At 37.0% G+C, this 15,652-nt stretch overlaps 1 protein-coding gene across 3 annotated transcripts in view; it reads left to right on the plus strand.

Annotated features, from left to right (window-relative positions):
* The window catches only part of GRID2 (glutamate ionotropic receptor delta type subunit 2), a 746,686-nt gene that overhangs the window by 506,404 nt on the left and 224,630 nt on the right, over positions 1–15,652 (plus strand). For all 3 annotated transcript variants that reach the window (XM_032999394.2, XM_032999395.2, XM_032999396.2), the window contains 3 exons: positions 859–912; positions 8,822–8,995; positions 14,075–14,236. In XM_032999394.2, the coding sequence (XP_032855285.2) occupies positions 859–912; positions 8,822–8,995; positions 14,075–14,236 (390 nt within the window). The remainder of the gene's footprint in view (positions 1–858; positions 913–8,821; positions 8,996–14,074; positions 14,237–15,652) is intronic.

Raw genomic sequence — 15,652 nt, forward strand, 5'->3', positions numbered from 1 at the left:
AGAAAAAGAAAACTTTAACGGTGTCCAGCCTTTTCTATACTTTGTTTCTGGCCTCCCTCCTGTCAATGATTTTTTTCCCAGCTAATGAAAGCAGACCAAAAGTATTTTTTCCCTCTTTGTTTTCACTGCAAAGGTGAATCAAACGTGACTCACCACTGAAGTGTAGTGGATTCAGGGAGACAAGGAATGGGGCTGAGTGAAAGATGAGTTAGGAAGTGCATTTTCAGTCCACCATGGAGGCAGCTCCTGGAATAATTTTCAGCAAAGGAAAGGAGAAGATGCATGGGAGGAGGATTAGAGGCCCTCTGTGCATGGTGCCTAGGACAGGCCATCATTCATCATCCCTGTGACAGCCCTCTTTATCAAGAGAACCCTTTCTACCCTGCTCTTTGCATATCTGTGAACCCCAGCATTTGTGGTGTGGTGTTTTTTTTGGTTTGGGTTTTCTTCAGTTTTTTTAATTCACATGCTTCGGGGGTAGGAGAGGCCTTAGAGGCAAAAGCCATAGAAATCTGACAGGGCTTACTTGACATTCATTTTCTGCCTTCCTCTCTGTCGCTCCCTCTCAACACACAATATTAAGGCAAAAACGATTTCATTTTCTCCTCAGTCAACTGAAACATATTCTTTTCTGTGATGCCGGCAATGAAATGTATTTTCCAAGTTTAATTAGCAAGACAAATAATAACACAAATGCTTCTGCAGAATTTTGCTAAAGGTTCTCTATCCTCAGCTGAATAACAAAGGTCTTCGAGAGCATGTGCTTCTGTTTCTGTCATTTGCAGAGAGCATCCATTTAATTTTTTTTCTGGCTTTCACAAGCAAACTGACTGATAGCTGCTTTGTTCTCTATTTCAGGTCGTGGAGACTAATTTGGTTGCTTTTGACTGTCACTGGATCATTATAAATGAGGTAACTGTCAAGTGAACATTGTTGTGAACCATGAATCCTGTTTTCAGGCTTACTGACAAAATTCATGCTGATCTTGACTTTGCCAACAGGAAGCAGTAGCTACGACAAAGTTCAGGCATGCTGGGAGTGTGGATGTTGCTTAATAAAAATAGAATGACAAGTTCTTGGACGCCACTGTTTTGTCTTGCCTATTTTAAACAGACATCCTTGAATGAATAAATGGAAAATAAAATGTGAAAACCCCCTTTCCTTCTGCGTATCTGGAGATTTCACATTTGACTTGGGCTGACTGGTTTTAGAGGATCTTTTTAAGGTCTTTTGTCATGTGTAATCTTTCATAGTGGAGTGCTTGTGTTTCATTTATGTTCTAATGATTTTTCTTGATGATAAACATAACAATAATAAAATCCCGTCTTTCTCTTTCCTTTAAGAATTCCCCTAGAATTCAGTCATGATTAACACCCAAACCTATTGATATTAGTGGGATACTTTTTGATGGACTTCTGGATCAGGTCATATATGAATGTTCATGAAGGGAAAAAAGAAAGTTAGTTAAATTGAGATATTCTTCCATGAACACTTGTCAGCTAAAATATCACAAGTCAATGTGTGAAGTAGATTCACTTATAAAACACTGAAAAATGCAGTTGGTCTTAGATCTGACAACAATCAGATTTTTCTTTTGTTTTTTGAAAAGCAGTTTACGTCCAGAACCTCTGAATTCCCTGGGGAGATAACTCTCTCCTAACATGTAGATCTTGCAACTCCTGTATATTCTCAGGATAAAAGATTGCTTGGAGATGTTGTGTGTAAATTCCAGGTCTACTCTCTGGATTTACCATGCACTTCTGTTTTCATATTTAAGTACTAAATTTTCATTAGCACCGTGTGCTAGTAGGTAGTTTAATCCAAAGCTTTTTTTTTTTTTTTAATGTTATATTGAAATATAATATTGCAGTGGGATTGTACTTTGTCTTAGTGGTTTAAACCACTGGAATTTTAACCAGTTTTCCCTTGGATAAAATTATGCCTCAAAGTGCTGTGAAGACAACCCAGGTATAGCAGAAATTACTGGTTTGGGCACTGAATTGTTCCTGACCAGTAATGTGTGTGTTTTCCAGCACTGAGTGGGGCCTCACTGGTTGAGAACCAAGCTTTAAGATACAGATGGTCACGTGAACTATATATGTTTTCTTTTTCCTGTCAGATTAAACTAGAATTCACTTGCAGTGAGTGAAATCTTGAAGTAGTGTTCATCTCTAGTCTTCAAAGTTAACGCTTACTATTTCAAAAGGAGATAACTAAATCTAAAGCAGCCCGCCATTGGCCTCTGTATCAGCAGATTAGACAACAATTTCTTAGGCAGAACCCAGATATTGGCTTGCTGCTCAAGTTACACGCTGCCACTGGTTTTTCATTTGAAATGTTATTTGAATTGGAAAGTTCAAAAGAAGGTGCTTGCTTTTAGCTGTGTCAGCTCCTCCACTCTAAAATAACAAAATAAAACTGAGTATCTATTCCTAGTGTATGTGCTTTCGCTTGTTTTTTTATTCAGAAATCAGTGTCTCTGTGAAAAAAACCCCTGTTTTCTGAGCACTGTTGTTTGAACATTGCAGCAGATTAAATGGTAGAGCGATCAAAGTGGTTACCACTCAGCTGCTTTCTCCACTCCAGAACTTTTTCTCTGGGCTGCGGACTAGGAGACCTGAATGATGTATTCAGAGAAGCATACATCATCCTGTCTTAGTTTTATAGTCTTGTATATGAAATGGGTGGAAGCCACGATTAAGTTCATTCTGACAACCTGTGCTGTAAACCACAGTTGTTAAAATCTCTGTATCTCATTCAGTCATTCCTGCTGTCATTTTTAATGACGGTGAAAATGTGTAATGCCATCTTGGCTTACTCTGCTTCTGGACCTAAATCCATATTCCCACTTACTCTCAAGATCTGTTTATTTCAAAACGCTAATAATCTCAATATTTTATGGACATAAAAATCAGATTAGCAATAAATCAGATTTGTAGATAATGATATGGAAAAAATCATGTTTTGCCCTATTTTTACTTACCAATGTGTTCAAATTAAAACAGAAATTTAAATATTTCCTGAATGATGAATGTTGCATAGCATTACTTGCTTATTGTGACATTTTCCCAGTTCAGTAATGAGTTTTCCTCCACTTCTGCAGTGCAAGATTTGGAAACGCAGTGATGTAGGGAACCCTTCCTGCGTAGTATGTAAAATAGTTATCTTCACATCCAAGTCCATTTGATATGGTTGTCCATTAGCTATTGCTTACCACAGTACTTCCATATGACTGTGAAATGATCTCAGAGCTCTGCCCTTTTTGTTGCTTGTATGCATCTTTTGTGACAACTTAGACATCTGTGTTTGTCTGTATTGCCTAAATCAGACTGTCAACTAAGTAACTGTAACACTGCTTCTCTGGCCTCCTACTTTGAAATTCTAAGATGATCTATTACAGTGAAAATGCATTGTTTTGCAAAATTCACATATGAATCAAATAATTCCCTGCACTGAGATATCAAAATAAGCCGGAATTCTCTTTTCCATCACTGTGCCAAGGGGATACAACACACTTACTGAGTATAGTAATACAAAAGGAAATATCACCTTTAGTTTTGTGATCAGGCTTCTGCTTAGGCTTTGTGAGGTAACATCTGTTATTTTAATTGCTCACTTTAAATGCTATAATGCCTGGAAAGAGTTCCTTAATTTTTATTGTCCCATTAGTTGCTATTTAATGTAATACAGCAAATTTGCTTGAAGACTGTGTATCATAATGGAAATGTGTATGTGGGAGGAGGGGGTTTGTTCCCATAAAACGAAAGGATTCATAATTTGCTAAAGCATAGTACATTGTATTAATCCTTTGCAAATAATACAGATCTCTTGTGATCAGTGCAGTCAGCTGAGGAAATATTCTCCAAATAAACGTTCCTATTTCTTCAGGGCCTTAAAGCAGATGGTGCAATTCTTTATTTAAAATTTTCAGGAGTCATAGATTTCAGTGTAGTCATGATCAAATATGCCTTAACAAAATGTGAGAATGGATTTCTGACACTCTCCCTCTGTCTGTTTCTCCTTGCTTCTTTTCCTCTGCACAATAGTAAATATAACCTTAAAAAGCCCAGGATAGTAAAATTGTATTTCTTCTATGATTCTTAAATCACACATGTACAGTAAGCATAGATTTCTTTTGTTTGCTCTTTTTAAATGAAAGAAATGTCTTTTTTTTTTTTTTTTCTTTTTTTTTAAATCCACGTTTTTAAATCAAGCATTTTCCTTTGTTAAAACATTCAGGGTCATCTTACTATGTCCAAGGCTGCCATCATTTCCCTATTAGTATAGTGTACTCAAGGACAGCCCAAAACACTTTCTACTGCCTACAGTTACCATACAGGAGGTGAAAATATTAATGCTACTATACAAAGGATTGGTTGGATTTCATCTGCAATAATGTGCACAATTGTGTCCAGATCTGTTAAAATTAGAATAGAATGGGTGCACATAAAATCTGATTTGTGTGAGAAAAGACTGAAAAGGTTGGCTTGATTAGCCTATGAAAACAAGGACTGAAAGAGGATATGCTTTCTGTATATAAATCTATACAGAGTGTGAATAAATGCATCACTGTCAAGGGCTAGAGGACAAGGTTAGCACAAGAACAAATGAGTTCAAATTGCCTATGGATAAGTTGAGGGCAAAAGTTGATAGTAGGTTTTTAGTTGCCAGAGACATCAAAGTCTGGAAAAACTCCTTATTTGAGGAAAGAATGAAAAAAAAACCCAAACTCTTTTAAAGAACAGTTTATGGAAAAAGATCCAGCAGGTTTGTCCATCATAGCACAAGAGAAGACCAGGGGACCCACAAGGTCATACTCAAAGGGTACTTTCAGATGAACACCTGTTTTTCCTAGAAGAGGGCTGGTCCTGGGCCAGTGCTTTCCACTTGTTCCACTGTGTTTAATCCCGATGCACTCTACCATGAAGATGAGCACATATAGCATAACTATCTTTTAAGCTTGAGCAGCTAGATCAGGTCCTAAAATCACAGATCAATCCTAGGATCTCGCATAATTCTACATTTTAATATGGATAATTGATTAATAGCAGCAGCTCTGGTGTGAAATGCCACCCTCTTTGGTACAGGTTGGCAACCAAGCTGCCAGATTTTCTTTTTAGACAGGTGAGAGTCAACGGACAGATTGACTTAACCCTGCTTTCTTCAAACTCATGGATTTTTTTCCTCTGTGAAAGCTAAAAATTGACTTCTTGTCCTATCAATTTTCTCTTTTTCATTATCCTCCCCAGAAGCTAAGAAACCTAAGGAAGATATAATGGAGCAAATGATTATGCAGTTCGGGATCTCCTTTTACTTGTCTTGGAGCTTCGTATAGTTATGCCTTCCCTTCAGCTACTCCTCTGGAAAGTCCTGAGAAATTCGGGAAGGGTTTATAGCACAAGTATACCATGGCATGAGCAGTGGCAGTCCAGGGGCCTCCAGGGGGTGTGCAGTGGCCACCCTTTCCTGCTCTGCCCCCTGCTCACTGCTGTTGGATTTTGGAGGAGGAAGAAACACTCTCCTCTGAGTGTCACGAAGGATGTAAAGGCATGACATGAACTGGAAAACAGGGCATGTCCAGTATAGGATAAATACATCTTGGCCCAAAGTTAAGATGTTTCCATAAGAAAAGGTATTGCTGCCTTTGGTGCTTATTACAGGAGCGTGTGAATAAATTCTTTCCTTCCCTGTCTCTCACTGCTGGTGCGGTCTCTCTGTGGTGAATAGTAAGTGCGTGCCTAGGTTGCTTATATTAAAATAATGAGTCAAAACTGAATGGCAATGTGTATTGGTTGTCCAGTATATACTCTTGCTTCCCACTGGAGTCTCTGCCTGATATGTCAAGGTGATCCTCTTCAGTTCCCCTTTCCTAATTCATCTGTAAAGAGATATTAATTTAAAATATCACTTCTTTCCTTATTTATTTGCTTACTTAGATGAAAAGTACATCTAATTTTGTCCTTGTTCCATTTGAAATAGGACAGCCTCCCCTTTTTTCCAAGTTCAGACTAATGAAAGGAAGGTTTAGAACAATATATTGAACTTCTGATTTTCTTAAAAAAACAAAACCCAAAACAAAACGCATAACTTAGCCTAAATTTATACAGGTGCCAACTCAGTACAACTTGGCCAACTTTGTAAGGTTTTTTGACATTTGCTGCTTGTATAACAGATCATCTGCCATCCTTATATCATTATACTGTATCCTCCTTTGAAGTGCAAACGAAAATTGTTTCCTCTCATACAATAGTTGCTTTATATAGTTTTCTTAAGTCAGATCCAAAATTCAAGAATGAGGGATGATATTGGAGAGTCATTATATAAAAGGCTCATCACTCAGTCAATGCCAAGTATTAAAAAAATGACAAAGAAATATATAGCAAATGACTAAAGTTGAATTTGGGTTTGCATGGCATTGCTTTGTTGTTAACCTAAAATCTGAATTTATGATATAATCAGTGGAATTCACAGCATTTAAAATAATAGTTGTCATTAATCTATTGATGTATCTACCTCCTTGGCAACCATACAAAAAATCTCTTTGGTGTTTGGATTCTGCTATTAGTTCCCTGGTGCTGTATAAAAATACGAGGTAGTAACCTAAAGGTTAAAATGAGAACGCTCTAATTAAAATGCACCAAAAAATGCCAAATACAGGAAAAATAAATGCACTTTTGAGACAGAAAAGAGAAATATTTGAGCAGCTGATAGTTGAAATCTCTTTTAAAGTATTATTTAGCAGTAGAACATGTCCATGCAGGTATCAGTTTTTACATTATTAGAATGAGTCTAATAGTCTTGCTGTTACAGTTTGGGCATGTTGTATAATGAAACCAGGCAAACTTTTTTTAAATACACTGAGAAAGGATATATTTTAAAATCAAGATAAGTTTCTTGCGCTCTGATTAGATTATTATTAAAAATTATTATTAAAAAAACATACATTTTGCTAAAACAACATTTTATTGTATTTTTTTACCTAGCAGCTAGTGAAATGATACAGACTAAATGAAAAGACGGCATCTTAAGCTGAGAGAAACCATTATCTGCGGTACATTAAGAATTAATCAACCAGAAATGCAAGATATTACAATGGACACAGCTGATGCCATGTGTTATTTTTGTTTGCAGAAAAATCTGTATTTCATAAAGAACATTAATAACAGATGAATTCAGAAACTATGACAATCTGTAAAAAAGAATAAAATACTTGTACTGCGGTCAAGAGAGTAGAAGTTAAAATTTACATCTCATGTATTTTTTCTTCCAAGATTTAGAGGAAATAAACAAATAGCAGTATGTCCAAAGAAGTGGCTTCAAAATAATTAATTTAAAGAGTGTTAACTGGAGCTCAAAAAAAAACCCCAAATTACCAGAATAGTTGTCTTAACATTTAAGAGCTGCTTTTTCAAAAGCTTGGCTTCCTTTTCACAAGGGAGAGTCTTTAATTTGAGTTCAAGTCTATCTCCTGGTGTCTCCTAAATTCTTGATTTATGGGTATAGATCAGGAAGTTAGAGGCAAAAAAAAGATGATGGTGTTTAGTTACAGATATAACAGTGCAGATGTGCTGTAACCTTTAAAAAATGAAAAGCTGTAACTACACAAATGATGATCAGAAATAGGCAATAAACTGTGGCTGTATGCAAGGCCACTAGTAGGAGCTCCTCGAGCACCTCCCTTATTGGGAGCCTGTCCACAAATTTAAATGTCTAGAAAGTTTGGGGCGTCAGCCTCTAGGGAAAAACAGTTTAGCATGATGAAAAATAGAGTCTAGGTAAAAAGATTGAACAATTTTATAGATTATTTCTCCTGCTTTACAGAAAAATACAGACACAGAATTGCCTTGGAAGCTACCAGCGTACTCCATTTGTTGGGAAAAAAAAAAGCCCATGTTTAACTAAAGTTCAAATTCTTATGTGAAGGTTGGAGTCAGTTGCTGTTGCTTGTGAGCCCATGCTCCTCTTTCTCCATGTTCCCCGAGGATCTCATCATTCAGTGGTGTAAAACACTGTGTTCCAAGCTGCAGGATTCTGTACCATGTAAAGAACTGTTTTGCTGGTTTCCCTAACCTGCCTTAAAGTTAATATTTTAAGCTTAATATTTCACATATTGATGTATTTACTTAGTTATTTTTTCTTTAAAGCCTGTGTCTGTAAAGCAGTGTTTAGCTGTAAGCCTTAATAAGTACCCTATGGAGCAAAAAGTTGGGTTCAAATTAGGTCTTGCTATAAACAAGCACATACACACCTAAAATGCCCTAATGTGTTTTCCTTGCCCTTTTGGTAAATGATCTCTGCTAACTTGCACATTGTTTATAGGTTCTTGATATTCTGTTTCCAGGAAATTAACACTTAAGGCCTGAGTAATTGTCTGTATCCTTCACGGACTGAATAATTGTCTGTACCTTCACAGCTCTTAGGTAATGCTACACTTAGAAATACATCATGGTATGGCTTCCTACTGATTTACACATTATCTGCCAACAATGCTATGAAACACTTTTACGTAAAAGATCAAAGGTAAAAGGAAAGGGAGAGAAAACCCCAAATGAAATAACTAAGCCCAGTGCCATCTACAAAGATTCAATGAAGTCTGGACACAGGACACTTTAAACTTTTGCAATTACCATAAAGGTGGTACTTCAGTTGTTTTAATGAGCATGCATACATTCTTTCTGAGGCTATGGCAGAGCTCGACAATAGCTGTGTATCAGTCACACACCTCTTGGTCCTCTCAGTTTATTTTTATGGTTATAATCTCATGGTAACATTTCTGTATTTTAACTTTTATGCATATTCTCTCCCTTGCCTTATCCTTCAGGAGATAAATGATGTGGATGTGCAGGAGCTGGTGAGAAGGTCAATCGGAAGATTAACAATTATTCGACAGACGTTTCCAGTCCCCCAAAACATAAGTCAGCGCTGTTTCCGTGGCAACCACAGAATATCTTCATCACTCTGTGATCCAAAGGACCCTTTCTCCCAAAGCATGGAGGTAGTTCATATACCAGTGTACTCCCACTTGGGAACTGTCTTTCTAGATAGGTTCAAAGTTTTTCTGCAGGGGCTTAGTGTAATTTAATGTTTATTTTTCATGTTTTCTCTGACATGTAGTTTAATGGCTTATAGCATGACAAGAAGGTACTTGGGTGGAGGGGTGAGTGTGACTGATGGACAAGAACAACTTGCTCGCTCCACAGCAATTGAGAAAAAAGTCCAAAAAAGCCACCTGATCTCCAGGCAGTGGGGTAGTTGCTTGTTGCCCTGATAAATTTTATTTTATGTCTTCTCACCGAGAATAATTTCTTCCCCATAAAGCAATGTTTCCTGAGTTACTGTGCTTCTCTAAGCCTCAAATGTGTTATCAATAGGAAAATCTTCCTGGGGAGCACCCATATCATCTGTTTCGAGTGTCTTGGTGTACACAGATAAATCTATGCCTATGTTCCAAAGATGCCATATTTTCAGGGTTGTTAATTACAAATCACAATTAACTGTAAGAGCCTTCCTACCACATGAAGTCAGCGACAGGATCATGGTCACTGTCCTCCTGCCTTCACATAGTTTTTCCAAGAACAAGCCCTCGATCTCTCTCATATATGTGGTTAGGCTTCCTCATGGCAAAGCTATGGCAAATCAGGAGTGTGAAAGTGGCTTCAGATGTCAATTTTACTTTGGGGTTTTTTTGTGTGGTCATCTATGAAGTTGTGAAAATGTGTCTGAATTGGCAACAGTGCAGGAGGAGAATATCTGACTTAGCAGTAAAGAGCAGTCATCTTGTGCTGCTGAAAGGACTGAGAGAAAACAATGGGAGAGAAATAGGTGGGTGTCCTTGATAAATTAAAAATATGTAAGTGGAAAAGAAGAAGTGTGGCTCATCTAGCCCCATTTCAGGTTAGCTGTAAGAGTCTTTGCCTCACTAATTGTTCATAAAGCAGCCAGTAAGCAACTATTGATGACATGAAAAACTTTGGCCATAGTACAATGCACATGATCCTATTAGAGTTCTTAGCATAAATGGGGTGGTGTAAGGTCAGCAGATGCACAGGATATCTCTAGAGGCCATTTAGGAACTGTGAAAATTCTTTAGGTTGCACGATTATGTTATGGCAGCATGGTCATAGGGAGAACTGTGGTAGTCTATGGATAACGTGTAAAACTGAGGCTGTGACTGTGTGCAGCTGGTAGAGATTGCAAAGAACAGTTTTCGTTAACAAAGTTGCTAACTACAGCAAGGCAGAAAACAAGAATCGTGTATTGATGGGAGTCTTCATGTTTTGATTTATTTTTCTTTTCAACTTCACTTTCATTTCATTTTCACTTCAACACTGAACTGATTCTAGGAAAGAAAAGTTCTAGAAATCAAAGTTTACTGTCTACAAATTGGCAAATTCCATTTAATGTGTTACATTGGACCTTATACCTTAAGCTGTGCTTCTTAATCAGTTTTGAGAGCTATAATATTCCTATTGAAAGCTTTCATAATGTTTTAGTTCAAAGGAATGATGGAAGCTTGACTGGTTTAACTGTTCTGCACAGTTGAGTTGATTTTTTTTTCATGCTTTCCCCAAGATGGCTGCACTTCATTAGTAGCTGATACAACACCAAGAAGCGAAAGGAATAAAAACTCTGACACAGTTTCCCCTGTGTCTTCGTCTGATGCACAGAGCTTTGAGTAGCTGTGGGGTTTGTTCGCTGTTTCTTTGTTCTCCCAAACAATATTATAAATTAACTTCTGTTCCAGTGGGGAGTTGGAACAGTTTATAAATTGAAATTTCTAATGCTTATTTTGTGCCATCAAAGTGTGACTAATCAGAAATATTCTCTGGAAATTATAAGGGTGGATTTCTTGATTTATTTTTTTCTGAATTACTCCCACTAAAGTCTGTGTGAATAATTAATTTTTTTCAGCATCTTTATTAAAACACTGAAAAATATTTTGGTGAAGATCTCTCATTATGTGTCTGGGATTGTCCTAGCTGAAACAACATTTTCTATAAATTTGTATCATTTTGGAAGCAGGAAGTTAAAAACTGGATTCACAGAAGTATTTAGTGCTATAACCCTTCTATATAATATCTATGCGCAATGGTCTAGGTATACATAAAATAAATGCCATTAATCCAGAGTAACCACTCATACTTAATCTGGTTGCTAAATAGCTTTCTTCTACATTCTGGAACAAAAAATCACATCTGAATTTTGAATTGCATCAACAGGAAGCTATGCAGTTAGATAGTACTTGGTAATGCAAGTGTACAGCCATTAGCTAGACTTGAAATAAATAAAGGATCAGTAATGGGTACCAGGCAATGCGTTAAATGTCCCAGTAAATTTACATGGGAAATGAATAAAAGTGTAAAGTGACTTCAAATTACAGCCCCACTGTGCATCCAGACAGTTACTAATGAAGCATACTCCTGGTACTGACAAGGAAGGGTCATTCTGAGAAGCAGAAATTAATCGTAGTGTCTATATCTTTGCATTATCAGTGATAGATTGCTGCAAATGTTAAGCTGAACTATTAGTGAAAGAATAGCAATGCTTAATAATTGCTGAACTCTGTACTCCTGAGCCCTGTTAATACTTGATGAAGGCCCAGCTATATTACTCTTAGATTAGTGATTGCATCCTTCCTCATGACCTGCGACAATAGTCTTCTATTCCCATGATAATAGGTTACGGAAGCTACCTTGAAAGCAATGTCATTTTGTTGGGAAATGATGACTTGGCATCTGTAGCCCTTCATGTACCAATTTAGTCTCATTAGTGACCTTATTGTCTCTGCTCTCTAGAGGGTCGTGGCTTTTTTTCCCTTTGGTAAAGGCTTATGTAAAATAAACTTGCCTGACAGCATAGTAGTAATTCCTTCTCTCCCCTCAAATAAATGTCCCTGTGGTGCTGACTTCTTTGGGGAAATATGATTTTAGTTGAAATACTTTGAATTCTTTGTAGCTTTACAATACACAGACAAATAATCCGAGTTAATTTAAAAATGCTTGACTAATCTGAACCCAGATCCTCAGTCCATGCTTTTAATCCTGTCATTCAGTGATGCTTAGCCTGTGCATCTGCAGAAAGTAAATCAGTTCCTGGGTGAATATTGAAGTGGAAATATTAACAGCCACTGGAGTCATGGGAGAAGCTTGAGTAAGAATAAAGAAGCATCTTTCAGAAAGATGGAGTTGAAGGATCATTGTCATGTAGAGAAAAAGGGAAAGAAGAATCAGAAGTTGTGTGCATTTGTGGTACTAACAGTGTAGACTTACAAAGGCAGTGGAGGATCCCAGGAGTTTATCAGTAGGGAAAGCAGCAGACCATTAGATCTTCTCCAATAAAATGTGGAAAACAAAATGTCCTAGGAAATTCTGGCAAGGTAAAGAGAAAGACGACCTCTTTCCCAGATGCTAGGCAAGGAAGAAGTCTGTCACTAAACCTTCCTCTGAGAACTGTACGGAGTAGATTGCAGATGACACAGGCAAAGCCAGCATAAAAATTGAATTAACATAAGAAAATAAAAACATAAAGAACAGGTTATATGGAAATGAGTAATTAGACAGGAAAAGAGCCTATTCTTTTTTTTTTTTTTTTCCTTTTTTAAAGTTATGTGTGGATTTGCCAATCAGTGTCTCAGATCTTCAGCGTTATTCCAGGTCATTGGCATACACCCCCTCCAAATAGATGCAGGACTTTCCTTGTCTTTGGATGTTTTTAAGAGGCCGAGTAGGGGCATTCTCCACAAAATTGCCATGCTTTCCTATTGTAAGCTTTCTTCATCTTTTAAGGTTTTGAGCAAACCACCTGTATGAAGAAATCTTCACACAGAGCAGTGGACATATTCCACAAATCTTCGAGATGTCTTTTGGCTTGTCTGTGACTGATGGAGAAAAAAAACCCGGCAACCTTGCCTCAGCAAGTTGCTGCTGGCTAATTTGTTTTCAGGCACTAGGAATGCTCTACAGCCTCCTTCATAGTGCAGCTGAAGAAACTTGAGTTTCCCTCAATAACTTCAGGCCCCATGGCTTCAAATGACAAATAGGTTATCTAAAAATAATATTCCCAAAGGTCATTCTCGTTTCTGAACATCATTTCGCTTCCCAATAACCTCTGTTCAGGAGAGCTGAGGTTTCTCTTTATGACACTGTTAGTAATTTAAATGTTCCTGCCATTTGAGGACAGAAATGACTGAAATAAAGCTGTATTGTAAATTACATGTTTCAGAAGTGTTCATGTATTATCAGCTTCTGTTCTTTTACATAGATTTAAAAGATACAATTCCGACTTTGTACTGCATGCATTTAAAAGTACATATATAGTACATGGGTAAGTGGAACTGGCATGCAAGTAGTTTCTTTTCTTGAGTTCAACTGTTCTCTTTTTGATGCCAAACTGGAACTTCCTCACACCATATGTATGTAACTCTGCTCACAGTGAAACATATACACATTTACTCGGTAAGAGTTTTGTCCTGCAAGGAATTAACAGTCATTGCCGAATACTCTGACAAGAAACACTATAAATTGCAGAATCAGCATGCAAGTGCACAATGAGAAAGATTTAATAGGGTCATATTTAATTCCAGAAAATGCCTCAATCAGAATTGACTGCAAAAATCAGGAACAAAAAACACAATAAAATGATTTGGTTTAAATTTTTGGACTCTCTGTTTTTCAAAAGAACAAAACAATCTTGGAGAGTTTTATGGTGTCTAGATACCTGGTGACTGAAAAATTGAAAGTTGCAGGCAACTGATTAAAAATAAAATAAATTCTGTTTACATTCATGAGTAGAGCTTTAAATCCTGCAAGTGGAGCTGTGCCAGTGATTGGGCTGCCTGTATTTCACACGTGTGTAGCTCGTTGCTGCAAATCACTTGTAGTGTGAGAGCCCCTAGCTGCAGTTTTTACCAGACCCAAAGATACGACTTTTTGACTCTTACGGTTTCTTCTTAATACCAAATAAGTGGTTTAATTAGCAGAGGATCGTGGGTGAGACAAAACAAATTATAAATTATGGTTGCTTGCAGGAGAGCACAAATAATAATGCTAATAGTCCCCTTTTAATGCCTTTGCAGATTTCAAACCTGTATATATACGACACTGTCCTCCTGTTGGCGAATGCCTTTCATAAGAAGCTGGAGGACAGGAAGTGGCACAGCATGGCCAGCCTCACCTGCATCAGGAAAAACTCTAAACCCTGGCAAGGAGGACGATCCATGTTGGAAACCATCAAGAAGGTACCTTTTCCCTGCATTTCCTTGTCTTTGATTTCTATAATAATTACATTAGGCAGTATTTCCTCTGAGGTACATACTGGTTTTGCCAGTACCAGCAGTGTCTTTTCAAAGCAGTATTTTTGATATATGCAGTTTCTGAATGAAAATAGTCTTTAATTGTTTGGGGTTTATTTCCATGTCGTAATGAGCACATTTGAAATTAAGTCAATGAGTTTGTTTACCAAAATTACCAAACTAGTAGAATTTTCAAGTACAAATAATATCCTATTGAAAAAGTGTCAGAGGTTAGGAGGTAAAGCAGATAAATTTACTACTGAATTTGTTTTAAAAAAAAAAGGTTGCAGAATTACACTTGGGTAATGTTCTTTGGAATTTGCTGTTGCACTGCTATTGACATCAGTATAGTGAAATAATAGAAACGAGAGTGAAGAAAACCCTAACTCACGTAGTCTATATCCTGCCATTGCAGAACTGTTCCCTATAATAGTCTCTATTGAGCTTTAACCAATGTTAAGCTCTTGCTGCTTCCCTGTGATTATTATTTCGTACCTTAATCATGTTCATGCCCATGCTTCTGCTGTTCTTCAGACTTTAAAGGTATTTTTTTTTAGCTATTCCCTTTCTTCATGATGTTTACAGATTCTGTATACTTAGAGACAATTATCACAGCCTTCTGGGTCAGTATTTAGTCAAAATATGCATAGGTTGGTAGTTTACCCTTCCCTATAAGTTATTCAGCTCAGTCTTCTGATGTTATTATGTCTTTCATAAAACTGTCTTCTCATTTATCTGCATGTACTTCCTGGTAATGTATACTTACATGTAAAGTGCTGGCAGTACCTACATTGTAAATACAAAAAAACCCAGGCCAGTTAAAAGAAAAAAAAAAAAAAAGGTACTTTATTTATGGCTTTCATTAAAAGGACGTAAAAAATACTTTAAAATATAATGTTGTTTCGAGAAATTACCGTTCCGTGTTAGGTCTTTAACTACACCAGAAATTATGATGATGCAGGCAAAATGTAAGGCTTCTTTGAACACCACTTAATTTTTCCCCAGTCCCAGGTCAATCTCCCTTAGCTACAAAATGCAACAGCTCAAGGGTTTTTTTGGTGGCTGTCTCCAGTTGCCATTCTAATAGTCTGAAGTCATGAGACTGCAAGGATAATCCAGGACACATTTCTTATTTCAGGGGCAAGATATGGCTTTAAGGGACTCTAAACTGTATTGCTGTTAACCTATTAGAGCAATTTCAGAATCACATCTGGCAGTCCCATGAGTTTTAAGCTATGCCTCAGGCAAGGCTAGTTCTGGACTTTTCTTCTCAGTTTGCATTTTGTAAATACTATTGCACACTTTTTCATTAATAAACTAAAAGCTATTTCTACTTACTCAAATCCAAATAGGATACCTCAG

The sequence above is a fragment of the Tyto alba genome, unplaced genomic scaffold (assembly GCF_018691265.1).
Source record: "Tyto alba isolate M040663 unplaced genomic scaffold, T.alba_DEE_v4.0 Super-Scaffold_6, whole genome shotgun sequence".
In the NCBI taxonomy this organism is placed as follows: Eukaryota; Metazoa; Chordata; class Aves; order Strigiformes; family Tytonidae; genus Tyto; species Tyto alba.